This window comes from Salarias fasciatus, chromosome 16 (genome assembly GCF_902148845.1).
Source record: "Salarias fasciatus chromosome 16, fSalaFa1.1, whole genome shotgun sequence".
NCBI lineage: Eukaryota > Metazoa > Chordata > Actinopteri > Blenniiformes > Blenniidae > Salarias > Salarias fasciatus.
Genome location: NC_043760.1, coordinates 14,970,513 through 14,996,972, shown reverse-complemented (window position 1 = coordinate 14,996,972; position 26,460 = coordinate 14,970,513). Strand labels below are relative to the sequence as shown.

At 46.3% G+C, this 26,460-nt stretch overlaps 1 protein-coding gene and 1 long non-coding RNA gene across 2 annotated transcripts in view; one reads left to right on the top strand and one right to left on the bottom strand.

Annotated features, from left to right (window-relative positions):
- Positions 1 to 1,005: 1,005 nt before the first annotated feature.
- Positions 1,006 to 19,629, top strand: LOC115403601 (uncharacterized). The gene is made up of 3 exons (XR_003933226.1): positions 1,006 to 1,147; positions 15,085 to 15,088; positions 19,619 to 19,629. It is a non-coding gene; the product is annotated as an uncharacterized LOC115403601 (long non-coding RNA).
- Positions 1,141 to 26,460, bottom strand: part of ube2f (ubiquitin-conjugating enzyme E2F (putative)) — a 43,368-nt gene continuing 18,048 nt past the window's right edge. The window contains exons 8-10 of the mRNA XM_030112561.1: positions 24,140 to 24,172; positions 22,952 to 23,014; positions 1,141 to 3,314 (exon numbers count right to left, since the gene is read on the bottom strand). Of these exons, the coding sequence (XP_029968421.1) occupies positions 3,264 to 3,314; positions 22,952 to 23,014; positions 24,140 to 24,172 (147 nt within the window). The 3' untranslated portion in view covers positions 1,141 to 3,263. The remainder of the gene's footprint in view (positions 3,315 to 22,951; positions 23,015 to 24,139; positions 24,173 to 26,460) is intronic.

Below are 26,460 nucleotides of genomic sequence, written 5' to 3'. Positions count from 1 at the left end.
GTCCGCACACGGCTGATCTCCTTCATCCTCCATAATCCTGCCGGACGTCTTTGGGGATTTCGGCTCATTGGGAGGAAAACAAGCAGTGTGAAAACATAATTTCGGTCTTTTATGAAAAACCTTCATGTGACATTACCGACAACAAATCGAGACAATTAAAAGACAAATAATCCTCATCTGTAGCTTTACAGCTTCATGAAAGCTTTGAATTAAACCGTTTGTAAGTGTCCAAGAGGAGAAGAGGTAGAGCGTGTAAAAATAAACAGACACGCGACTTTCAATTTTTTAATACTCTCTTTATTATATCTTAAAAAATGGATATACAATCTGAGAAAGAAACCTTTGAGGATTTGTAGAACAGGCTGTTTATCTTCTTCCTCTGGCCCAGAAATGGAGTTAAAGTCGAGCAGACGATTCCCGAGACGAAAAAGAAATCAAACAAACGGGGGGGGGGGGGGGGGGGGGGGGGAGAAAAGAAAAGAAAAAGAAGCCGAACTGAGGGTGGTAACGACAAAGTGTCCAAGTGGGAGTCTGAGTGGTCGTAAGGCTAAGATAAAACACACACTTTTATTTCCAGGAGGCAAACACAGCTGTCATGGCAAAAACACAGGATGGCTTTCATGTTCACGTCTGCCTGCAGCGCACGAGCGTCAGTCAGACTCCTGGACTCTGGCAGCGGCCGGTCTCAAACCCTCGCTGAGCTTCAGGAAACGAAAAGCAGTTGAACGTGTTGGGGGCCGGAACAAGAACGAGCCAGGAGGGAACCACAACATGCTAACAAGTCACACCCTCTCCACGTGTTCGTACGCACACTCGCACACTTTCACAAGCACAAAATGTCCATTTTTTTGTTTGTTTTTTAAACACGCGTCTGACACAAAGTTTCAGTCTTCAGTTGATTACATTTGTACATCCTCTGGCGGGTCGTGGAGACTCTCATGCAGGCGTGTGAACGCAGAGCTGAACGGAGTGAGAACAGTTCGCGTTTACGCGCCGTCTGAACTGGAGGCACGGTGCGAGTCGAGGGCCGAGCGAGACGGCGCGCTCGCCGACTCACAAAGAAAAAAAAAAGAAAACTTAACAATCATTGGCCAAATCGGACACGACGTGGTTAAACAGAGGCTCAGATCAGATCAGATCAGATCCCGTCGAGCGCTGGAATCCACCGACAAGCAAACTTTAGCTTCTCCAATGCGGAGGAGGAGGAGTTTTGATGGATCAAGCAGTCTGAGAGTCTTCATGCACCTCCACACACATTCAGAGTGAAATCACACAGTCAGACTGGAGCCGTGTCCTCTCAGGAAGACGCACTCCGACATGTGAGCGTGGGAAACCTCCAGAGTGACAGGGTCTGTGTACAGTGCAGCCACAAAGTGTCAGTGGAAAGCTTCCTGTTGGTTTTACTGTCTGTGATGCACAGTGACAACAAAAGACCGGGTCTGAGCTCAACGTGGAAGATGGGTCTTCAGTGGAACGTGATTGGTGTCTGGTTTGGAGAAGCAATTCGCTGCAGTGACATGGAAAGCTGAACAAAATAAGCATGCTACATTGAATATGTTGCTTTTTTGAAGTTTAAATGTAAATCTAGTTTTGCAATACCAGTTTGTGCCACAAGACGGTGTATTGAGACATTACAACATCTGATGCTTCCTGATGCAACTGTAAATCTGTGTTCTGACATGATCAAAACACAGATTGACGGCCGGTGACTCATTATTACCATCCAAAAGAGGCATGATGTGAATTCCACAAATTACATTTAAGGCTTTTATCCATCCTGCTTTTTCCCCCACATTTATTAGTGACAGACTGAAGCAGTTACTTCGATGAGCAAAAAAAAAAAAAAATCTCATTATTTGGGCAAACACACAAATACCTGTCTGTACTGTCGATTACACATAAAATGAACTATTTAATAGATGAGAGTCATATTCTGATTGGTCAAAGTACTGCTTCTGTCAGTGGTGACGTTTCATTATTCCATCGGACTGAGATGTTCAACAGGAATGTTAAGCAGACAAAAGTTTAAACTGAGAGGCCGGTGCAGCTGCATGCTTCTCCAAACACACGCACAGATCAAACCACACAACATGTTCACAGCTGATGAAAACCCATTAAACCCCATGACGATGAATGCTGAACGTCCTCGGAGGGAGCAGACTGAGAACTTTCAAGTGTGTGAGGGTTATTTTCGGGAGCCGGCAATCTTGCAGCATTAGTAACTGGGCTCATCTCGAGCCACTTTACTACACTTCACTGGCGAACAGCGAACTGTTCAATACACTACTGTGATAAAAACAGTAAATACAAATGTCTGAGGTTCTACGGTTAAAAAGTGTGTTAAAAAAAAAAAACAGGCAGATTTTAAATAAAGTGATCTCAGTACCATGCTGACGACGCTTCCAACGACTTTGTGATTGCACTGCATGATTCAACCTCTACAACCAAGAGAGGAAAAGGTGTGTGTGTGTGTGTGTGTGTGTGTGTGTGTGTGTGTGTGTGTGTGAGACACAGAAAGAAGGAGCAAAATAAGAGGTGGAAAAATTAATTTAAGCTGCAAAACATTTGGCTGTGGTTTTAGTGGCAGTATTTAATGTCACGTGTGTGTGTGTGTGTGTGTGTGTGTGTGTACATGCAAAAAGAATGACAACAAAATGGGTCAATGTGGTCATTCGCATGCTGTCTAATGGGGCTGGAGGCTTCTCCAGTGTGTGTGTGTGTGTGTGTGTGTGTGTGTGTCTCTCTGCGCTCAACTTCCACCACACGACGCGACGCGGCGTCCGTGTGCACGTTTGTGAACTCACATGCATTTTTTTTTTTCCTCTTTTGCGACACAAACACGGCAGGCACTGGAACAGAGAACTGATAGTAACAGATATTGTTTCTCTTCATTCGTCAAGTTTCGAAACGGCCGGGCGCGGCGCTGCGTCGCCGAGGCGCTCGCCGTCACCTCAGCGAGGAGGAGCGCCGTTCACGGACCTCGCCGTGACGCGCTGACATCGTGGTCGTGACGGTCAGTCGATTAGCATAATTAAAGCATAATTCTCTTTTGTATGCAAGTCCAGCATTATTTTCTGCTTTTTTAATTTTTTTTTAAATGATTATATTCCTGCAATGTGGAGCTTATTGCAACTGGGTGAACGGGGGGGGGGAGGAGTCAGCTGCTGATTCACACGTTGGGGGGGGGGGGGTCGACCGAGTTAAGCGAAGTAGAGCGGTTTGGTTGGGTGGTGCAGGCTGGTGCGGGGCGCCCGGTGCTCCTATCATCTGGCGTAGTGCTTGATGTAATCTTGAACCTTATTCCGAAAATCCTCCTGGGTGGGAGAGAGAGGGGGGGATGGAGAGACGGGAGGGACAATGTTAGACGGAAGAGCCACGAGATTCAGGAAGTGGGACAGATTTCAGCAACATGCTTCACATATCAAACACCTGGACCGAGGTAATAGCAATGCATTGGAAACTCTGCAACCGAGATTCGAAGACTTCCCAGTTTCCTCTCCTTCTGGTCATGAGCGTCTTCACATCCGACCCGCCGTGTGCTCGGTGGAGTTTCAGACCCGCCCCCGTCGTCGTTCCCGGCTGTGTCATTTAAACTGCTCTGTCTCTTTCACTGCTCACGGTTCGATTCCGTGCGTGAATCTGCTCTCTCCATGTTTCAAGCTAATCTTCTCGACACGGATTTCAACAGAAGGCTGCCGGTCGTTAGTCTGGACGGCAGCAGCTCCTCTGTCGAGTGAAAGGTTCCCTTTGTTCGCGCTTTACAAGAAAGGGCCCTGCAAACCTGTCCTGTGAGCCGCACACGCCATAAATCATAGAAACTACTGTAATTGGGGTTGCTGCCATGAGCAGGAGCAATAGGAGACTCTTCCTTTACTGGAGTTAATGATACGGGCAGTATGGCACCGGCTGCAGCACCGGAGGACACATTATGGGAACCTTTGGAATTCCTAGTGTTCTGCATTAATTGGCCATAAAGCCTTTAATCTTAAAAAAAAAAAAAAAAAAAATGCATTGTTTCATGTCTTCTCTGCACATATGCAGCAAATTTTCATCCTGACAGCTGGATTTAATGAGAGGTCGATCCTTCTTAGGCTCCATCAACAGGACTGAAGCTTGGTTAGTGTTGCTCATCAGAAGGAACCATTGCTGCTTCAAGAACAGCTTCAGCTCATTCAGATTCATGTCTGTATGGGAACTTCCAATATAGCTTGACTCTGATGTTGTAAGTTGTTATTGCCGTTGCGTCATTCAGCTTCCGCTGGTGGACAATGTTGAAATGATTTTGAGCTATGTAGGTGTAAACGTGGGAGGGAGAGCAGCTTGATCACTAAATTCCCTCCATTAGTGAACCTGTGGACCGACGGACTTCTGAACTCATTGCTTTGTCACACCTTCCATCTTAACAGATCCATTTTGTCCGCAGCTTTTCAGTGTTCTTGTTTTTACAAGTCCAAAAGTTTTTAAATATTTTCATCAGCGAGAACAGTGGCTCTACCTCTTGGTCCAATCTTGTTTCACTCCATGCTTGCTAACCTCATTCTTTATATCGGAGTGTATTTACACTTATATTTGCAGTTTTTTTTTTTTTTCCATTTAGTTTGTATCTCTGTGTGTACTGCTGCTGACAACACTGAATATCTCCACTGTGGGATAAACAAAGGCGTATCTTATCGTATTTATACAGAGGCCGGCATGGACCTGCTGTGTGTGAACGGGGCCTGAGTTTGCTCAGTGTTTCCACCTACAGAGGGAGTGTTTAATGAAGACTTTCTAAAAATACTTTAGACATTATCAGTGTTTGTGTGGCATGGGGTTACACACTGTGTGTGGGTTTATACTTCTGATTTAGGTATTGATCGGACAACGTTCTACTGAAATTCCAAATGATTCCTATACTTTTCTCTGTAAATTGCATCCTGTATTCTATTGCTTCCTTCCTCAGTCGTGCCGATTTCCGTTTTCTCCTGCCGTCCCCGGTTGTTCATTGCTCGCCACAGGGGACGGAGCTATAAAATGCCGACACGTCCTCGTGTTCCGCTCCTCTCAGACACAAGACGCGAGCAAGTACGCCAGACTGACATCAGCGCTGCGACTTACGCCACGGAGACGGCGCTTATTTAGTCACGGACGCACCGCCGAGGCATCTGTATGGTCACGGGGGTACAGAGGAGAAACGTGGGAGAAAACACGGAGAGGAAGTGGAAGAGACAGAGACAGTTGTTAGTTTGTTCTAGACTGACCAATGGAGGTGGCGAGGGAATGCTCTGATCGGCCCCTGCTTGATCAATACAACAGCAACAAGCACAGAACGGTGAAGCTTACAGAGAGACTCTCAAGCTTCTTACTTTTTTTGAACAATCAGAAAGAAAGCACCGTATTATTAGAAAATCAGTATGGGCCTTTAATTGGCACATGAACACTGGTCTGATATCAACATTTATCAAGGAATTTTGGCTATTATTATTCCTGATTCTTGATGTTTGACTGCTATTCAAATAAAATGCAAGATAAGCACTTTAAACTATGCATAAAACTATATTCCATGTTTGCATTTCGAGTCATTAGAATAAAGGCCAGGTTTATCAATATTTAAGGATCGACCAATTATTGGCCTGGCCGATAATATCGGCCGATATTGGGCATTTTTCTAATAATCAGCATCGGCCTTTTTTTCCACCAATATCCGATAAAAATTTTTTTTTACCGTATTTCCCGCACTATGAGGCGCACCTAAAAGCCTCTAATTGTCTCAAAGCCCAACTGTCTGCCTTATATTTCGGTGCGCCTTTTTTTTCAGAAAATACGGTAATAAAGACCACTCGGTTGTCAGTCAGTTGTCTTGACTACGGCTCCCATAATGCATTGTGATGTGATCACATGAGCAAACAACTTCTGCTTGCTTGTAGCTAAGCTAGCCAGTTCCAAAGAACGGCAAATATGAAGCTTGAGGCAGATTCTCCGCCTCCGACCCGTCAGTCACCAGAATCACACCGTTTGTCCTCAAGTCTCCCGACCGGAGAGCACGGCACGCGGCTGCACAGCCGCGAGGAGCGGCCCGACGCCGGCGGACAGCCCGCTCGCCGGGACGCCAGGAGCGGTCGGCCGGCAGCGGATTACAGTCAAGTCGGCACCACGCATCTTCCGTCACGCACTCACGCCACACATTGAAAACTGAAAAAAAAAATACCGGTAAATTTGTCCTGTGCGCTGCTGTGGAACCGGGAGGAATCAAACACAAGCCTGTCACAGACCGACCGCTGATTGTTTTTTCCAGTTTTCAATGTGTGGCGTGAGTGCGTGACAGAAGACGCGTGGGGCCGAGTCGGTCGGGGCGACCGGGGGTTGACTGGTGACCGTGCCGAGAACAGACTACCTGCCGAAAAATGACTCCCCCCACGGGGGCGCGCATCGATTAGTGGTAACATTGATTTTAACATATTTTTTTGCGTTACAGTAGCCTACAACTTTAGTTCAACCAGGATTCTCCACTGTTTCTTTTATTATTATTTTTTATTCCTACAGTACACGGACATACAGGGGACAGAATACCAGAAAATGAAGGACAGAGTTGTGTCATCAGCAGCGACAGATAGCTGAATATTGGAGTTTTGGGGAAGTTATGGATGAGATGACTGCATTATTGTTAGGAGTGTAACGGTATTTGTATTCGTCCCGTACCGTCACGGTACGGGGGTCACGGTTCGGCACACACAATCACACGACGAATACACCAGTGAGTAAAAAAAAAAAAAAAATTCCAACCTTAGATGGCGGTAATGAGCCTAAAAGCTGCCGGCAACCACCATTACCACAGAAGAAGAAGAAGTACAACAAGCAGGTCCAAACATGAACAAACAAAGAAGAAAGTACAAGCGGAATGAGAGCTGCAGCGTGTGGCGGAGCGGATTAAACGGGAGAGTATTTGTTCCGAGTGCGTTCCCTCATACGGAGTGACGTGTGACGTGCCAGTAAACAGGAAGCAGCACAGTCAAAAAACCAGCAGAGAACGCCACGGTGGTGGAAAAACACTTTTTTAATACAAAACCCCGACATAAAAAACATTGGAGAGGTGAGATGGAACCAAATCGCGCAACAGCGAGTTGTATAAAGAGCTCCATAGCAGAATACGAGCGATCGCCGGCTGGTGTTATGGATTAACTGGTTCCCGTGTTAACGAATGACAGCGGAGGTCTGTGTAAACACATGCTGATTACAGCAGTTGTTAAAGTAAGACTCACAAAAGACTTTAAACGTATACAGTCACTGTGACTGTCGATAACCGACGTTCGCCAGAACGACTAGATGTTTTAGTCATTATTGGTCACAAGTTAACACGGGCACCAGTTAATTCGAAACATCGGCATGCGGCGCAGAGCTCACACCGAGACGTGCTGCTCCGCACGGCGGTGCTGCGGTCAGGGGAGCAGCGCTCCTTCAGCAGGTATCATGGAGATGTTGGGACATTATTTGAGCAGATATCTGCAGATAAAACTCTCTGCTTGGCGCTGAGGACTGCTGCTGCAGAGAGGAAGACCTGCAAGTTCCTCGTGAGACTTTGTGCGCATGTCACAGGGTCCTTGTAAACAAGGTTCCCTTTCAGTCGATTCACTCGGTACAACACATATTGTATGGGATATCACGCCCCTTACGGCCTGCTGAAGACACCTCTATTCACGCCTTTACGGCAGATGATCTGTGATGACGTGGATGGCCCGCCCTCCGCTTATAAGCGGCCGTCATCACAGACATCCCTCAGTTCTTACGCTCTTCACTGCGCTAAGAACACCTCGCCGAGACAGGTTAGCTAGCTGCTGCTAGTTAGCTTGTTTTCTCCGGTGCTGGAATTAGCTGAACAGCTCGCTGTTGGTGTTAGCCTCTGCTACTGCTGTAGCAGGTGACTGCCCGCGGAGCGCTAATTTCGGACTGGTACAGGCTTCGTGTCTCGTCATGAGCACGAGGCCGAAGGTGGGGAAGAAGTCTTCTGTTCGTCCCTGTCCTCAGGGATGCGGCTTCTCCTTACACGAGAAGGACCAGCACGAGGCTTGTCCCGTCTGTTTGGGTGTTGTCCACGCCAGGAGGGCGTTGGCGGACCCTGAAGCGTGTGAGTTTTGTCTCCAGCTTCAGCGGTCGACACTCGAGAGACGGGTCAAGTTCGTGGAAAAAGTGCTGGGTGCTTCAGCAGCACGGCAGGACCCCCTCCTCTCCGAGTCCAGGGACCCAGCTTCGTCTGGCTCCGACGACGAGGAGCTCCAGGTCGAAGTCCCCGCTACTAGCTGGGCGGACCACATGGAGCAAGTGGAGGAAGCAGCCGGGTTTGACCCCGGGTCCTCCGAGCTGGCTGACCAGCCCTTTGGTCTGGCAGCCCATCATGACGACGATGACGTGCTGGACATCGGTCTGGACATGCATGGGCTGTCGGAGGACGAGGGCTTGCCGTCAGAGCAGTTAGCCGCAGCCACGGCTTCGGCTAACCGCGACGACAATTCATTTCTCTCGCTGTTTCGCAGAGCAGCGGAGAAGCTGGAGGTGGAGTGGCCGTCTCCTCCACCGTCCCAGAAACCGTCACGGTTTGCGGGGTTTTTTCTACCCCCCGAGCCGGCAGCGGTGAAAAATATTCTGCCAATGTTCCCGGACTTTGTGGCGGAGCTAACATCGTCATGGGACAAACCACTGTCCACCCGCGTCACGGTGCCCGGCTATGGACAATATTCGGACTTGGACGGAGCGGAGAAGGCGGGTTTGGTTAACCCGCCACCGATGGAGCCGTCTCTGGCGGCCTACCTGGCCCCGTCCCATAACCATGGTGTCGGCGGGGCCCCCTCCCTCCCGTCCAAGCACTGCAGATTTTCAGCGTCACAGCTGGAAAAAATTTACCGAGCTCAGGCGGGTGCTGCCCGCGCGCTGAGCTCTGTCACTATGCTGCAGACGTACCAGGCTATGTGTCTGGCGGAGCTGGGTTCGCACTTGCCCCCAGACAACCCGCTGTCTCCTCTCCTGGACGAGGTCAGAGTCGCCACAGACTACATTCTCCGTGTGGCTCGCGGTGCAGCGCTTTCCCTCGGCAGAGGAATGGCGTCTACCGTGGTAGCGCAGAGACATCTGTGGCTGACTCTGTCTGATGTCCCGGAGAGAGACAGGGCCTTGTATCTGGACGGACCCGTCTCCACTGCGGGCCTGTTTGGTCAGTCGCTGGACGCCATCCAGGCGAGATTTGAGCTGGGGAAGAAGCAGAACGAAGCTCTGCGCAGCATCATTCCCAGACGGGAGGTAAAACCCAGATCCGCATCCGGATCCCGCAGGCCTGTAGCCGTGCAGCCGCTCCCTAAGAGGGCGACTCCGACGGCCAATGTCCAGGAGGGACAACAGGCGCGACACCAACTACCCGCTCAGCCTCCACGCCACTCGGCTTGGAGTAAGGGCCCACCTCCAGGCATCCGGAAGGATTCGGCGCCTAAGAGGAAGAAGAACCAGCCGTCCTAACCCTGGGATGGAGTCAGGAAGGGCCCGTGCAGCAGGGAGACGCTGCGGCCCTTCATGTTTTGCCCCCCGTGAGGCGGGTTCAATGTTATGTTCAGGGGATCAGTCCCAAACGGCGCTGTACTCCCCAAACATGGTCTCCCAAGCACTTTCCCCCCACACACTCAAATGTTTCTGGTGCGTGTCGTGTTCAAAACCTTGTTCTAATAAAGAATGTTATGGTTTTTCAAAAAATAAAGCAACGAAGTCGCTTTCAAATAAGTGGCAGTCAGGTGATGTCATTCCCTGCTGGCACGCTAGAGGGCAGCAGTCCTCTACCTTCTGTGCAGAAGGGCAGCCAAACGGTGTCATTCCCCCCTGGTACGCTAGGGGGCGACATCTCTCCACTTACAGTGCCCCAGATCAGCAGACTGGCGGCACGTCTCTCTCAGTGGCGCGCATGCGCACTATCCCCCTGGGTAGAGCGCACCGTTGCTACGGGTTACCGTCTGCAGTTCCGAGTCAGACCTCCGCGGTTCACGTCAGTGGTAAACACCGTGGTTTCTGGGGCAGCTGCGGCGGTGATGAGAGAAGAAATACGGACCCTTCTGCTCAAGAGGGCGATTCGAGTGGTCCCCGCCTCAGAGGAAAACAAAGGTTGGTACAGCCGGTATTTTGTTATTCCGAAAAAGGGGGGCGGTCTCCGTCCTATTTTGGACTTGAGAGTGTTAAACAGACGTCTAAGGACTTACAAGTTCAAGATGTTAACTCTCAGACAACTTCTTACCGCGGTCAGCCCGGGGGACTGGTTTGCATCCGTGGATTTAACAGACGCGTACTTCCACGTCGCGATTCATCCCGACCACAGGCAGTACCTGAGGTTTGCATTCGAGGGCTCTGTTTACGAGTACCTGGTGCTGCCGTTCGGCTTGTCTCTCGCCCCACGCACTTTCAGCAAGTGTGTAGAAGCGGCGCTGTCTCCCCTCAGAGAGAGGGGCGTGCGTATTTTGGCGTATCTGGACGACTGGGCTCTGGTGGCCAGCTCCAGAGAGCAGGCGGCGGCGCAGCTGTCGCTGCTACTGTCGCACATTCAGTCACTAGGATTTTCTGTGAATCCTCAGAAGAGCTCTCTGGTTCCGCGGCAACAGTTTTCATTCCTCGGACTGGAAATATGTTCAATTACGGGCCGAGCACGGTTGTCAGAACACAGAGTGACCGCGTTTCACCGTTGCCTCGCTCAGTTTCAATTGGGACGCAGACTCCGTTTTCGCACGGTTTTACAGCTGACCGGCATGATGGCCTCCATGATAGCAGTGGTGCCGCTGGGTCTGCTGAAGATGCGGGCCTTTCAACGCTGGTCTCGCTCTCACCGGTTGTGCCCAGCGCGGCATCTTCAGAGAAAGCTGACGGTGACGCCTTCCTGCTTGCTAGCTCTCCGGCCATGGCGGGAGCCCGGCCTGCTGTGTCAGGGCTCCCCGATAGGCAGGGTGACGTTGCGCAAGGTGGTGTCCACGGATGCTTCCCTGAAGGGCTGGGGGGGTCTGTGCGACGGGGCGACGGTGAGAGGAGTCTGGTCACCGACTCAGTGCAGGCTGCACATCAATCTCTTGGAGATGCTAGCGGTTTTCTTAACTCTGCAGCATTTCTGTCAGTACCTGGCCGGCCAGCATGTCCTGGTCAGGACGGACAACACGACAGTGGTGTCCTATATAAACAGGCAGGGCGGCACTCATTCGCTTCCCCTGCTGAGGACGTGTCACTCTCTGTTGCAGTGGTGCAGTGTCAATTTCCTGTCAGTCCGAGCTACCCACGTTCCCGGTTGTCTGAATCTGGGGGCGGATCTTCTCTCCAGGGGGGGTCCTATGGTGAGAGAATGGAGGTTGCACCCACGGGTGGTGGCTCAGATATGGGAAAGGTTCGGCAGGGCAGAGGTGGATCTGTTTGCAACCGCAGCAAACACGCACTGTCCTCGGTTCTTTTCCATAATGGACCGCAATGCTCCTCTGGGGATGGACGCTCTGGCCCACCCGTGGCCGAACGTGCTCCTCTATGCATTTCCTCCAGTGGAGATGATATTGTCAATACTGGAGAGGGTGCGGCAGCAGGGCCTGCTCATGATCTTGGTGGCCCCTCAGTGGCCAGCGAAATCATGGTATGCGGAGATAATCAGCTTACTGGCAGCAACGCCATGGCGGCTCCCAGTCTGCGAGGATCTCCTCTCTCAAGCGGGGGGTCAGGTGTTGCATCCGCGCCCGGAACTGTGGCGGCTGCATGCCTACCTGTTGAAAGGTCCATCTTATTAGCGAGAGGTCTGCCCCCTAATGTGGTGGCGACAATTCAGAGTGCTCGGGCCTCGTCCACCAGGGGTCTTTATGCATATAAATGGCGGGCCTTTGAACAGTGGTGTCAGGACCGCAGTGTTCTCCCGTTTCAGTGCTCTATTGCTGACGTTTTGACGTTTCTGCAGGAGCTTCTGGATAAGGGTCTCTCCTTTTCCACCATTAAAGTCTATTTGGCGGCCATATCGGCTTGTCATGTGGGCTTTGATGGTGTGTCTCCAGGCGCGCACCCTCTTGCCGTACGGTTTTTACGAGGAGTCCGCCGTCTGAGGCCGGTGATTCGATCTGGCGTTCCTTCGTGGGATCTAACTCTGGTGTTGGAGGCCTTATGTGGGCCGCCGTTTGAACCTATTGAGTCTGTGGATATGAAATTTCTTTCATACAAAACTGCATTGCTTCTCGCCTTGTGCTCTGCGAAGAGAGTGGGTGACCTGCATGCTTTATCAGTGAGTCCTTCATGCACCCGGTTTTCTGGTGATGGGACTAAGGTTACTTTACGCCCGAATGTGGCGTATTTACCTAAGGTCATCCCTGCAGCCTACAGCGCTATGACCTTTGAACTTTTGAGTTTTTGTCCGCCTCCTTTTGAGTCTGAGGAACAGAGGAGGTTGCATTTATTATGTCCGGTGCGGGCTCTACGCGCCTACATTGACCGTACGCAGGATGTGCGTTCGTGTGACCAGCTGTTTGTTTGCTTTGCTAATCCAGCTAGGGGTAAGGCCCTGTCTAAGCAGCGGCTTTCTCACTGGATTGTGCAGGCTATTTCCTCCGCCTACAGCAGCAGAGGCCTCCCGCTGCCCCGGGGAGTGAGAGCTCATTCTACCAGGGGCCTGGCTACTTCCTGGGCGATGTTTAAGGGAGTGTCTATAACTGATGTTTGTGCTGCAGCTGACTGGTCATCTCCTCATACTTTTATGCGGTTTTATCGGCTGGACGTGACGGCCCCTTCGGTGGCTCAGTCTGTCCTTTCTGCTGGGTCGGCTTCGCACTAGGTTGCAGGCTAGGCTCGGGTTCGGTGGCAGCTCTGCGGGGCGTGTATATATGTCCCATACAATATGTGTTGTACCGAGTGAATCGACTGAAAGGGAACGAAATGTTATGTCTATAACTTCGGTTCCCTGAAGGAGAGGAACGAGGTACAACACTTGATTGCCCCGCAGTCAGCTGGGCTTCGTGAAGAGCGGCTATCGAACTGAGGGATGTCTGTGATGACGGCCGCTTATAAGCGGAGGGCGGGCCATCCACGTCATCACAGATCATCTGCCGTAAAGGCGTGAATAGAGGTGTCTTCAGCAGGCCGTAAGGGGCGTGATATCCCATACAATATGTGTTGTACCTCGTTCCTCTCCTTCAGGGAACCGAAGTTATAGACATAACATTTCGATTCATCGTGGATGCTTTGTATGCTGTACATGAACACACTCGCGTTTAATACTATTGTTTACAATCGGATTGAAAAAAAAAAACACCATGTAAACTGGGCCAATAATGTGTCACATGGGAAAGCTTGGGAAAAATGTTCTGGTACATTTGTGAGCTTTTTTTACTTTTTCCCAACTGTACCGAAAAACGTACCGAACCGTGACCCTTACACCGAGGTACGTACCGTACCGTGGCTTTTGTGTACCGTTACACCCCTAATTATTGTGTGTGTGTGTGTGTGTGTGTGTGTGTGTGTGTGTGTGTGATAAATATAATTACATGTATCAGTAATAATAATAACAATAATAATAAAGTGATCACACAATTATAAACTGAACGAAAACAAAAGGCCTGAGTATAATGAATGTAGAAGTGTTTTCCACTCAGCGCATCACATCTCTCTTCACTCGTCACTTCACTACTAAGTCACTATTCTGGGCTGTGGAACAATGTCCCACCCACAGCTACATTTGATGCCAAAATGTTCATTTTTGCTGCAAATGAATATTGGTTCAACATATCGGTTATCGGTTTCCATAAGTACCAATAATTGGCATCGGCATCGGCCCTAAAAAAGCCATATCGGTCGATCCTTATCAATATTGTCTTATCTCAGCTAAAAACACACTGGGAACAAATATGTGCAAATATTGATATTGGCAATTGACGAGAATATGAAGAAAAATATTGGAGAAAGATTCAATAAAGAGCATCTTAATTTATTATCGCGAGTTGCCATGTCCAAAATGGAAAATGGGATATGGATCACAGGGGGTCGTGATGAATCACAGCTTGTTTCAAGCAAAGACGACGACTTCTGTTCAGCATTTTTATGCCTTATATAATACAAATCAAAGGCTATAACTGAAGTACTGTCTGTAGTAAAAATGTAAAATCGTTTTAACATTTAACAAGCTTGGAAAGGCGCATTACTGACCAATCATAAAATCTGGGGCTACGAATACTCTGTTAATCTCAGGGGGAAAATACTTTTGAAGACATTAAAGCTATCCACGACTATTTCTGGAAAATACAGCCATTCAATTTGAAGAATTCTTTATTCAAACATTCCACTGCATAGACATGGAGTAAAGACAAGTGATCGTATGACAAGCCTGAGACTAAAATGACAGCATGATATATTGTATGTGGTAATCATACATCCCAAATTCCCACCGCAGAAAAAAAAAACAGCTCAGGAAAAACATGATCTGCCTCAGTGGAATTGCTTGTACTGCTTAATAAGGAATACAGCCCCACCAGCGTGTTTTACTACCGTATCTTGACATGACATTCGGTTTAAATAAGGAAACGATGCCGGCGCTTCACTCGGTTACCCCTGATGTTCAGAGCAAACAGCAGCTCCGACAGACCAAACACACTTTAATTATAGACCCAGATTAAAATGGCCTAAAGATTTGACATCTTTGATTGACACCACCGATTCAAAACATGAAAGTAACTCAGGAGGCAATTTAAAGTCGACTCACACGAAGCTGCTGGATAAATGAGCGTACGGTGAACCCTGCACTTTTGTCTCCTTTTATTCTCCATTCCTGTCTTCCTGCAGAAAACTGGCTGACACTGCGAATTACTCAGACATTTATTGGACTGAGAACTCTGAGTAAACTCTGCAGTCGATTAAAAACTTTGTAAGTCTGCGGCTTAAGTTTTCTTGGCTCCGTTTCACCCACAGAAGGCAATTAAGTCTCCTCTCCTCCAGCGAGCAACGCAGGTACTGGAAATATGTACCATCATCAGACGGGAGGGGATGCAAATGAAACCCTGCGGGGACCGACGATTGCTTTAAAATCTGCTAGAAGTCGAACCCAGCAAAGGATAGCCTGGGGATGTGTCAGGTAAACAGACTGGTGAAGGGGAGAGGCGAAGGCGGGGAAAGAGAGACGACGAGGTGCACGGCGGTGTGGAGGGAGTCCCGGCTGTTTTCACACTTTTCCTGGAGTTCGGAGAGTTTTGCTGAAAAGTTTGTGACGGGGCCCAGAGATGTGGCTCTGCCGAGAAATATCGGCCTGACTGTTCAGTGTGGTTCGGAACCATTCCTTAAAGTCCGACTACCAGATCCTAACCGTGTGTGTCGGAGCAGGACCTCGGTTTTATTACAGTATTGGATTATTTCCTTGAGGTGAGTCTGAAGCTGTGGGGTTGTCAGTGATCTAAGGTTTAAACTCTTTTTTGTGAAAAATTATCAAATAAACTTTGTGAAATCTGCTGCATATGTATTTTTATTGGGTGATGAACTACAGGAGACTTGTTGCTCGGACAGTAAACAAACTCTTTGTGATAAATGAGGCGTTTCTTGAGTCTTTCCATTTGCCTCAGCCTGGTTGACTCTTTGTTCTCTACTAGCAAATACAAGCTCAAACCCCATCAGCACAGTACAGTCGGCTCTGTAAAATGTTTAAATACAGCCTGAAGTTGAAGCAGCTTCTCTGCATAAAGATGGGGGGAAAAAAAACACCTAAATCTCAGGAGGTGTTTGACAGAAAGTGCTGCATAAACATTCACAGCTGAATAAACAAATGCAGGAAGTGTCTGACACCAACAGGTAGTGGTGTCACTAACGTGCAGCCAGCCTCTGATCCACATTCACGTGCGTTTCGTGCCACTTCATATTCAACCAGCATCTTGACTACGGCGCCGTGAACCCAGTCGTCCCCTGCCTGCTTAATTCACGCTGCATTCTGCTGTGATTTGCATGAACAATTCCAAGTCCCCGGTCTTCTGGAGAAGTGTGTTTGATTTGCCCGAGTTAATAAGTGTGTGTGTGTGTGTGTTGGTGAGGCCCAAGCTGCAGCCAGACACTTCTCTCTTTATTACCGGAGACAACAAATCAAGTTAAGAACCTTAACAGACCACTTAGCGCAGCCTGTACTCTGTACCAACAGATTATCTGCAGCAGCTGGGGAGGCTGCCGTTAAATTCCATCGCAGTGAGCGGCGGCAGCAGCAGAGCTGCCTGGAAGTCTGTCATTCACTGCTCCCACGGAACATCTCTGACACCGAAGTGACGGCGGAGGTGAGGTAGACGCCATAATGAGGTGATTGGAGCCACATCTGCCTGGAACTGCTGAGGAGGCTCCGACACCGAGCCGGCTAATGAGGACCGATTGATCACAGCGGCCTCGTCTGCTCCGGCGGCTTCTGTCAGCCCTCGTGCAACGTTCATTCCTCCTCCCCTGCACTGCGGTCGGGGAGGCGACAGGCTTTAACGACCTGCGCATAACAAAGGCACAACAGCAACGTTCTTTCAAACAAGTCAACGTCTTAAGAAGTTTTTTTTCTTTTTCTTTCCGTCTTTGTTCATGAATACTGTCACAGCGAGTGTAAATATTAGTCAGTTTAAATACTGAGCTGGAAAAACTTTGTTTTTTTCTCAGTTTTCACTGAAAAAAAAATCTAAAATGATGCACATTTTATCATTGACAACAAGGTCTTGTTCAGGAATCAATAACTGGGGTCAACAACTTAAATCTGTTCCGCAGCAATGGATGCTGTTCAACCGCAGAAAGTTACAACAGAAGTTCCAACTTTTCTGTACTACTTCCAACTCCGTCTGCATGAAAACAGTGAGCAAACAACACTGCTATTGGAGTGCTGAAGCCTAAAAGAAGGTATAATGGACTTTGCTTCATCACACAGGATCTTTTGACGTTTCGAGGAGGAAGTTTTGCTACACCTGTAGGGTGTGTGACTCTTTGCTTTGCCATTAAAAAGGCGACCTGCAGGCGGGTGGTGAACATTTGTAAGACTGATATATTTGTGTATCGCTTTGTGATTCATTCTGACAGCCATCTGCCTACAAAGAGTCGAATCACACACTAAATAATTCATGGTGTTACGAATACATCAAACTCATGGATGTGACTGAACTGATTGATTATTGATAGTTATAAAACAGATTCATGTATTTATTTCAGACAGACTAGCATTAATATAAATAAATGTTTAAACTGTTATCTAAGCTCTGGTCTTGTTGGTCTGATAATAATCACATACTGATAGATCAGACTGTGAAACTACATTTCTAACATGTGAGCACCGGCGTGTTCAGACTCAAGTACAGCAGCGGAGATGTCTCGTCTTTAGGTTTAATGAGAACTTCCAGGGACTCGGTGATCACTGTCCATGGCCAGAAAGCAGATCAAAGAAACTGAAGTCCTCTGAGAATGCAGTAACTGCGGTTTGGAGTATTGACTGAAGGGGCTTTTCCACGAGAGAGATCTCAGGAAGCAACATAGTGAGCGTGTGAAAGTCAAACAGCGGTAGCCTCTGGATATCACCAGTATCACTCAGCTAACTGGAGGCAATTTAGAATACAATGAGGGGCTGATGATGTGCGTGCACTCCGGTCCTTAATGAAACACAAAGCCTCGAATGTGTCACCCAGTCACTGTGGGACAGATAATCCATATTACATTATAGTATAGCAAGAAAATCTATTGCCGTGTGTTCACCATACACAGGCACCAAATTGTATTTCTTGGACAATGAAGCACACAGTCGGTGTGATCCTGCAGAGGTCTAAACCTTCTGCTTCTCAGCAGGCCAGCTTTTTGACATTTAATGACATTTGAGAAATTGGCGCACTGGGTTGTGCTTCTGGGAGGCGGCTAAATGGAGAGAGCTGTCCACTTAGTTCATTTTGTTCACGCAGTCAACACAGAGGCTCGACCGTCAATACAACGAAAGAGTCAACGGCGAGATACAGTTGTGGTTTTGTAAAGTGTAAAGCCATTTAATGTACGCATTTAGCTCAGTTTGCTCGTAAAGTAGCTTTGATCACTGGAAAATTTACCGTATTTCCAGCTCCCCATGCAACAATAATTTGGCAAAAGGGAAGACATCCACTTCAGAGAGCGAGAAGTTGAAATATCTCTCTCAAAAAATTGAATTAATTTGCTCAATCTAAAAGGATTAGTTGTGTAAACGAAAATTCAATTAATCCTTCATGCCAAAAATTACACATTTCACAAGAGATGTATCATGCTCTGGAGTTTGATTTTACTGTCAAACTTCGACACAGTTTTTTTTTTTTTTTTAAGTCCATCACTCTGAAACACAAAGTGAGATCTCCGTGGCTCACTTTCATAACACTGGCGGCAGATCGCAGCGCTAAAAGGAAGATGCTGTGGCTCTGTGCTCGTCGGTGTGACAAGGAAAACTCTGCAGGGACAAGCGACACATTTGGCTGAGACATGGAGTAATCCTCTGGGGGTCATCTCTGATCACTTACATCATATAGAACCACGGATCCTTTCATGCTTCTTTTATTTAATATCACTGCTGTGTTCATGTCTGCACTGGCTGCAAATCTTCCTTCACATGCTTCAATCAGTCGTTGACTGGTCTGAAAATGGCTCTACAATGGAAAATGACCAACTTCAACTCCGTTTCAGGTGTTTGTTTCAGTTTTGTTTTTTATCATAATTAATTCTATAAGGCTCTACTTTTTTCCCAGCACTCCGTGGTGTGTTGTGGAATATGCTACACCAGATAAACTTCTTTTATTGACCACTTGAACTTCTCAAAGCCCACTCCCATCTAACAATAGCACAATTTTGCTCTCACCAACAACAAACCACACACACACAGACACACTTACCCGTGTGGATGCTTCCTTTCTGCCACTTTAACTAGATAATGTATTCAGAGTACAAACCACAGGAGGAGCTCCACTTCAAAAAGACACACACACACACACACACACTTTCATGTACATGGACACACTCGCTCGCACTCCCACACTGCTGTCCACTTGGCGCTGAAGTTGATTACAGCGTGTTGCGGGAGGGGAGGTGTCATGGTCGGGCGACTTTGTGTTTTCAGGTGTTTGTCACTCTGATGAACTACGGTGGGATGAAGAGGCAACTCTCAAAATGCACAGAAAACGTGCACGAGCGCCATGGTCTTTAATCACATAAAGCCAAGCGGTCTGAATAAATGCATACTTTCCAGTCTGACGATCTGCCTCAGCAGCATGACATGATCTTACATGTAAAATTCTTCCTCATGCAAACACCACTACAGACAAGTATGACTACTTTTTTGTTTGCTGTTGGTATTTAGATACCATATTACTGGAAAACCACTGAATGAGACCAATGTAAAGTGAGAGATAGAGTCTGCAGAGTCGCCTTAGAGTAATAGATGAATACACTTTTCATGCTACTATATCAAATGAAGGACATCAGCAGTGTTAAGTGTTGATCAAATGACTTACAAAAACCGACATGCTCATGACAAATCAATATCAAATACACTCCGTCCATCGCCAGTAACCTTGATAACACACGCTTGTTTCGAGTATGCAAGCTTACTTTCTGCTTGGCTGAGACTTTTTAGAGTTATTTCCTTGTGTGTTACTGTGTTTTCAATCAAAAGATTAAATGTCGGTTTTAAATATAAAGATTCTGCAGTGAAAAGATTACACCCCTTATCCAATTTGTGACGAGGATGAAACTGTAAATGCAGTTTAAACAGAATCTCGGAGAAATGTTCCTTTACAGCAACACTAATAAGTCCAGCACCTCTTTCACCGCCACCGTTGGCAGCGGTACAGTTCATCCAAGCTATTAGAAGGCGATCAATGGCAACAATGGCCTCAGCAGTTTTTTTCCACAGTAATCAGAACAGTTTCTCCTCTATAGCAGAAGTCTTCCGAGTATTAGGAGGAGGCATGGCAGAGCTAAAAAATGAAATCAGAGATAAATTCGATCAATGTGAGCAGCATCCAACGGGGAAAATCACATGACTGCTGATAAAAAATTTCTTTTGAGAGATATTATTAAAAACGCTTTCACCTACATAATCAGTCATGACAAATCAACATTGCAACAAGATTGACCACTTATAAAAACTGTCAAGTCAGCAACGTGAGGAAAAACCAAGACGTACGAAGCCTGTATTTGAATAAGGGACCTCAGAAAGTGGCTTAAAGCTGTTTTACACCCTCAACCAACACCTAAAGTCTCAGAGAGTGCAGTGACAACAAAAATAATGGAGATAGCATTGAATTAGTGCAACAATTTAAAATTTAACGGTAATTTATATCTAAATCATGATGCTAATTACTCATAATAGCACCTGCAGACTTCTCCTCGAGGAGAGGTTCTCCATGCAGACCTCCTTAATTCATATTGAGTGCTCTTGTCTGGCTGTGTCAACAAGCTCGTGCCTTCCACTGCAGGGGATTAATGTGTTTCTAATACTGGCTCTCACTAACATAGCCATGAAGCCACCGGTAAAAAAAAAAAAAAAAAAAAAAAACAACAAAAAAAACTTAGATTTTTATTATGTTGTATCATCTAACTAAAAACAGACAAAAGGCAATTTTAGTAGATTATTACTCTGAGTTAGGTCCCTTTACATACGTTATGTAATTACAAAGCAATTAAACTGCATTCCTGGCAAACAAAAGAAGAATTCTTTATGTTTACATCATGAATGACTCCCTGATGTCTCTTTACTGATGCACAGAGGTCATCCATCCTTGCAACCGTTTCTCTGCTCATAATCCAGCAATTCAAGCTCACACAAACACACGTCGAGTGTATCTAATGGGGTTACAAGGTTAACCATTATCACGCACTGTTGGGTACACTGCAATGCATCATGGGAGGAGGGTATGTGCAAAAAGTCAAAGGTCGACGCTGCTCTGAAAAAGGCTTTCAGCTTCCCTGGACTCGGGTTCATAATTACTTCCGTGGTCAGCCGGCTGCCTGCGGGGATCGTCTGTCAATCCGAGGAGGAAATTACTGCACTCCAAACACTCGGCGTCTTTTCCCCGACGCTCCTGACACTGCCCCGTGCAAAGATGAAGATGTGAGTTATAAGGCACACAAGGCAATGACTCAGGGATATCAAGTTAAATGGACTCTGAAGCACTTTTTAGCGCCGTCTCAATAGGCCTTAGATGGCCAATCACATTCACCACAGGAGACAGGCTCTGCACATGAAGGAACAGGGTTCAGGGTGAAGCTCAAAGACGAAAGGTGAGGCAGCGTTTTGAATCAACTCTCTGCCAACTGAGCCACAGCCGAGCCATTGTTCAGATGATAATCTACTGTCACTTAATTGGAGATCAATGGCAAACCTGAAGGAAAATCCCAGGTATGGTGCCATCATCCAAAGAGCAATAAAAGGCCTTGCCTGCTTCAAATTAGATTTGGAGATATTGAAGAAAACCAGAAAGAGCAGCAACTCAGCTGCACATTGCTTTTATTTCAAATGGCCTGTTGCATTTCGCTTCACTGTAATATTTTAACAAACCAGAGTGCAGAATAAAGGCTTGACAGGTGTTATGGAGTCTCTATAAATAGGCAAAAGTAGGTGTGTTAAATAAACTAAAATATTTGAATAGAAAGGAATTATCAAGACAACATCATCTACATATCCGAGTGTCATTACAATCCAAGAGGCCAAGCATCCACTTTAAACCCCTCAATATTTTAGCATTGTTCAAGTCAAACCTTTCAAGAAGAGGAGAGGATCTGAATTCCTTGTAATTGAGAGGGGAATGTTTTTGTATTTTCACTCTTAAAACTCTCAAACCAAGAGCTGAAACTCAAAAATAAGTCGGTATTAATCATACTCACATGTTTTGGGCTTGCCCTAAACTGAAGACATTTTGGTATGACAGTTTCAATACACTTAGCTGAGCATATGGTCAAGCCATTCCTCCGAATCCGCCAACAGCTATTTTTGGCATATCTCCAGATGTAAATGTATCTGCCCCCCTCAAACAGGCTTTGGCCTTTACAACTTTGTTGGCTCGTAGATTAATTCTGCTTGAGTGGAAACTTCCCCACCCTCCATCTCATGATCATTGGATGAAGGATGTACTATTCAACTTAAAGTTAGAAAGACTTAGATTTTCTCTAAAAGGTTCCATTTATAAATTTAAGAAAACTTGGCATTCGTTTCTATTGTTAGTTGATATCCTAACTATTCTTCCTGAGCCAGATTAAATTATAACAAATGTATTACTTTTTATGTGTAAGTAAGAGTGTGTGTTCTGCGTGCCTTTTTTTTTTTTTTAAGGTGTACATGTTGTCTTTGTGAGTCTAGACCTGGGTGTGGGTACGTTCCGGGGTCGGGGTCAGGGAGTTTAAAGACATACAATTATACTTGAGTTCTTGCAATTTTATAACTGCTATTATTGTATGTCGTACTTGTTAAAATCAATAAAGAAAGTTGGGAGAAAAAAAAATAAGACGGTATTTTCTCTAAACCCGATATTGGTGGCGATCGGTGACGAGCTCATCCTCTGCATGTGGAGGAAAACAACGAAGGAGAACAGTACTAGAACCTCCATGATGTGTGCATAAATGCTGAATGGCCATAAAATAAAATAATGTTGTTAAACTGTCAGTAAAGCTGTCAGGAAAGAAGCTACTGAAGCTACTATGGTAGTTAAAATACATCCCGCATGCATCAGTTTCTGGAATCTAACGACATGAAGATTACCTCCCTCCTCAGGCTCCTGTCAGCCCTGTACACCGGATTGAATCCCCTGATATCACCACATACCCCCACCAACAAAAGCACGAAGAGCCGCAGAGTAGCACTGAACGCTGCACCGGAAAACTGGAGCTTCCGCATCACGGCCGCGTTTCATTCAAACGTAAAGCAAACAGGATGAGAATAGACAGCGTGATGATTACAATGAAACCATGTGGATTTGAAATGACAGAGGAAAAGATCCCATCGCCTCACCTTGTCTCTCAGATGATGCTCTGCTGCGTCGATGTTCAGCGGGTCATCGAAGTTCAACAGGTCCTGCGGGAGTCGTGAAGACAGAGAGGGTATTAAGGATGGAAGCAGGCCAGAGAGGAAAGCCTCACAGAGCGAAAGCGGCGTCAGGAATTAATTGTTCACGGCTGAAGGAGCTCAAATATTTAGCCATTTTCGAGACGGCACTTCCAAGAGGCTCGGCGCTTCTCTGGGTCAAATGTTGTTAATTAAAAAAAGCTGTTGCGGGAAATCCAACCCATTTTAACACTATTTGCTGTCCACAAAGTCACCCCGGATTCTGAACCGTCACAAACAAAAGGGTATAATTACTGGGTAGCCTCAGAGAAGCACACACACACACACACACACACACGCACAGAGACACAAGAAAGGGAGTGTTATTAGAGAGATAAAGAGCAGGATGGCCTGCGAGGCTGGTTCTGATTAAGCGGTGAGATTTAGGGCACCGCTGTGTCTCTGTGTAGATTACCATCATCATTATCATCATGAAACACCGGGCTGACCCGAGGACAAGACACGTGGAAAATGGAATCGGTAATAAATGTGTGTGGCACTGCATTTTGCAAAGCCTGCACAAACTGAATGAAAGAGACAGCTTGGGCCGCGTTGTGATTGCTTCTGTTCCAGTTCCAACGAATGACGGTCTGAGGATCCCACCTGCACTTTCACAAGCTTTCTTCGCAGAACAAGATGATTAGTTTCTTGTTGAATTCTAATTTGCAACTGGGTGTTAAGCATGGTAATAGATTCACAGGCACACAACTAATTTAGCTGTGAAGTTTCTTTCTTTCCTGAAGCATTTTCTCATGAATCTCTGACAATCAGCCTGATTGGCGTTTGCCCGTCCACAGAGTAATGCGTAATCTTATTTATGGCGCTTTGTATTTCCCGAAGGCCTGAAAGTGTTCCTCTTAATGAGACGGATCATGTTCCTCAATCACAAACCACAGTGTTCTCAACAGTTGTGTGGATGAATAAGGTTGTTTAATCTGATCTGTGTTTACACTAAATGTCATTAACACAACCTACGGTACATGTGATGATGAGCTTCAGCAGTGAAGGAGAAAAAGCTTGTAGCTCAAAGGGGAAGCAGGCCGGTTGGATTTCCAACAGGAGTCTTTTAATCAAGCACAAACAAGTCATACTTACAGTAAACAAGGAGTTCAATCCCCATACCACATCCTACGAAAACAGAAAAGAAGATTTATTATCATACAGGCGATTGAAGAGGGCAAAACCATAATACTAATGTATAATTTACATATTTTCTTGGTTTAAAATACAAACTTTTTTTGAGACTACCATATAAAGCACTGAAAATGAGATGAAGTTCTGTGATCAATTTACCATAACAGAAGTTACACAGTAAAGAAAGCTTTAAATTAATGTGAGGAAATTATTCTTAATGTTAACACTGAACTGGAAGCGACTGGCAACAACTCCCAACATCCAGGCTGAGGGTCTTTCTGTGTGGCGATTTATCAGAACCTACAAAGGTTTCTCCAGGTACTATTCGGCATTTTCCAACAGAAGGCAAGAAGAAGGAAGGTGAGCACATGGATGAATGACATGTGGATGGAAGTGTGGTTAGAAAGATGATCCAAAGTTCACACGCTTCATTGTCAATTAAATTCCCGGAGTGTGAGCGTGACCTTTCCGGCTCAAAGTCCCCAGATGGGAATGAAAGCGCTGAGTAAATAATTCCCATTGCAATAACCTTTAAGGATAAATGCATTTCTCCCACAATCCCCATGAGATAAATCGATAACACATGAATCAACAACATATATAAAGCAATTTCATATTCTTCGTTCTCTCTTCCGCAGCACAGCAACATGGGAGCTGTGGTTACAGGATACAGGACGGAAGCGCAGAAGCAGCCGCATCATAAATACGCCGTGCTGCTGAAGCGTTGGACTGTCATCAGCCACTCTGTACTTACTCAATCAAGACCACACGCAAAATGACAAGAATTCAGCAGTACACGACAAAAAAAGAAATAATAAAAACGCAACGCCTGACTTCACAAAAGGCTGCTGGAGACGAACGCCATTTGCTATGATGACAGACAATTTCAATTTATAGCTTTCAGGGTTTCCGTTCAATTAACTTTCTATCAGTCCGCGAACATACGTCCTGTCATTTCCATAATTACATCGCACTTTCCAGCAGCACGGTTGTTGAACGCAAACGGCTTTCCACTTTGAGGGAAGAAGGCAGCCAGCAATGCAGGACTGCCTGTTATGGCTTTACTGCGTCCTCAACGCTCATGTTCTCTGAGCGGTGTGGAAGGAATGACAACGTAAACAGGGTGGTTGTGTGGCAATGTGGAAAACTGGAATGTATTCATCAAAAGACTGGTAAATTAAAAGACTTTTCCCAGGTGTCATTAAGATTAGACTACTTAAAGAGAATTTCTGACCATTTAAGTTTTCTTCCCCCCCCCACAAAGTTTCACATTTACATGGAAACATTTTGAAAATGACGTCTACTTGCACGAGAGCAGGCGGAAAATAATATGGAAAAAAAAGTTATAAAAATGGCTGTTAGACCGTGGAGGTGCCGTCTTTAGAACTGCTGGTTTAATAAGTAAAACTGAACACTTCTCCTTTTGGCATTCTGCTGAGTTCGGAATATATTTCTGTGTTCTGCAAATAGACACAGTGCAAAGTTTCCAGCGTGAAGCCATTACATGTAGCGATGTGTGGGTTTAAGTAGAGAAGAGTGGCGACCGGTGAGCAGGGACAGCATCAACCCACTCTACACCATCCTGTCTGACTCGCAGCTTTTATACTTTTCCCCTCGCAGGTTTCTGTGCGCTCACAGTGACACTTGCCAACGCACATGAACCCGAGCTCAACCGCTCCGGCACGTATGACCGCATCCACACCTACCTTCAGGTAAACAGCCGCAGACTGCGGCCACACAAAGGAGAAATGTATATTTCTGACAGCAACAATCTGCTTTGGTCTTAAAGTTTCACTCAGTAGGTCCATTTCACTTGGAATTTGAAATGCATTTCCTGATTTGTTTTGTCTGCTTTGCTGTTGAAATAGCTTTAATCAGTGAGATGGAGATAGATTTAATTCTCTCATGACAAAGACAACTCAGCAGAAGAGAGGAAGCACAGAGACGGTAGATCTTTCTCCCAAACCGACACCTGATTATATGAAGGATTGAAAATCGAGCCAAGTCTTGTTTTCAAAAGTTGTAATTTGTTCTGATTATATGTTTTTGTCACAGTAGAATAAAAGCGATCAAAACCAGAGTTCATGAAGAGAAATAAGATGAAGTTAAAATAAGTTTTTTAAAGTGTAATTAGAGTGCATCGTCTGAATATGTGTTTACATATCAGAAGTCTTGCTGCTCTCTTTGCATGGTAACTTTCACTAAACGCAGGTGACAAACTTTGTGTTTCAACAGTAGCATTATTTGTCATCCCTCTTCATATTAACCGAGAATCTAAAAAA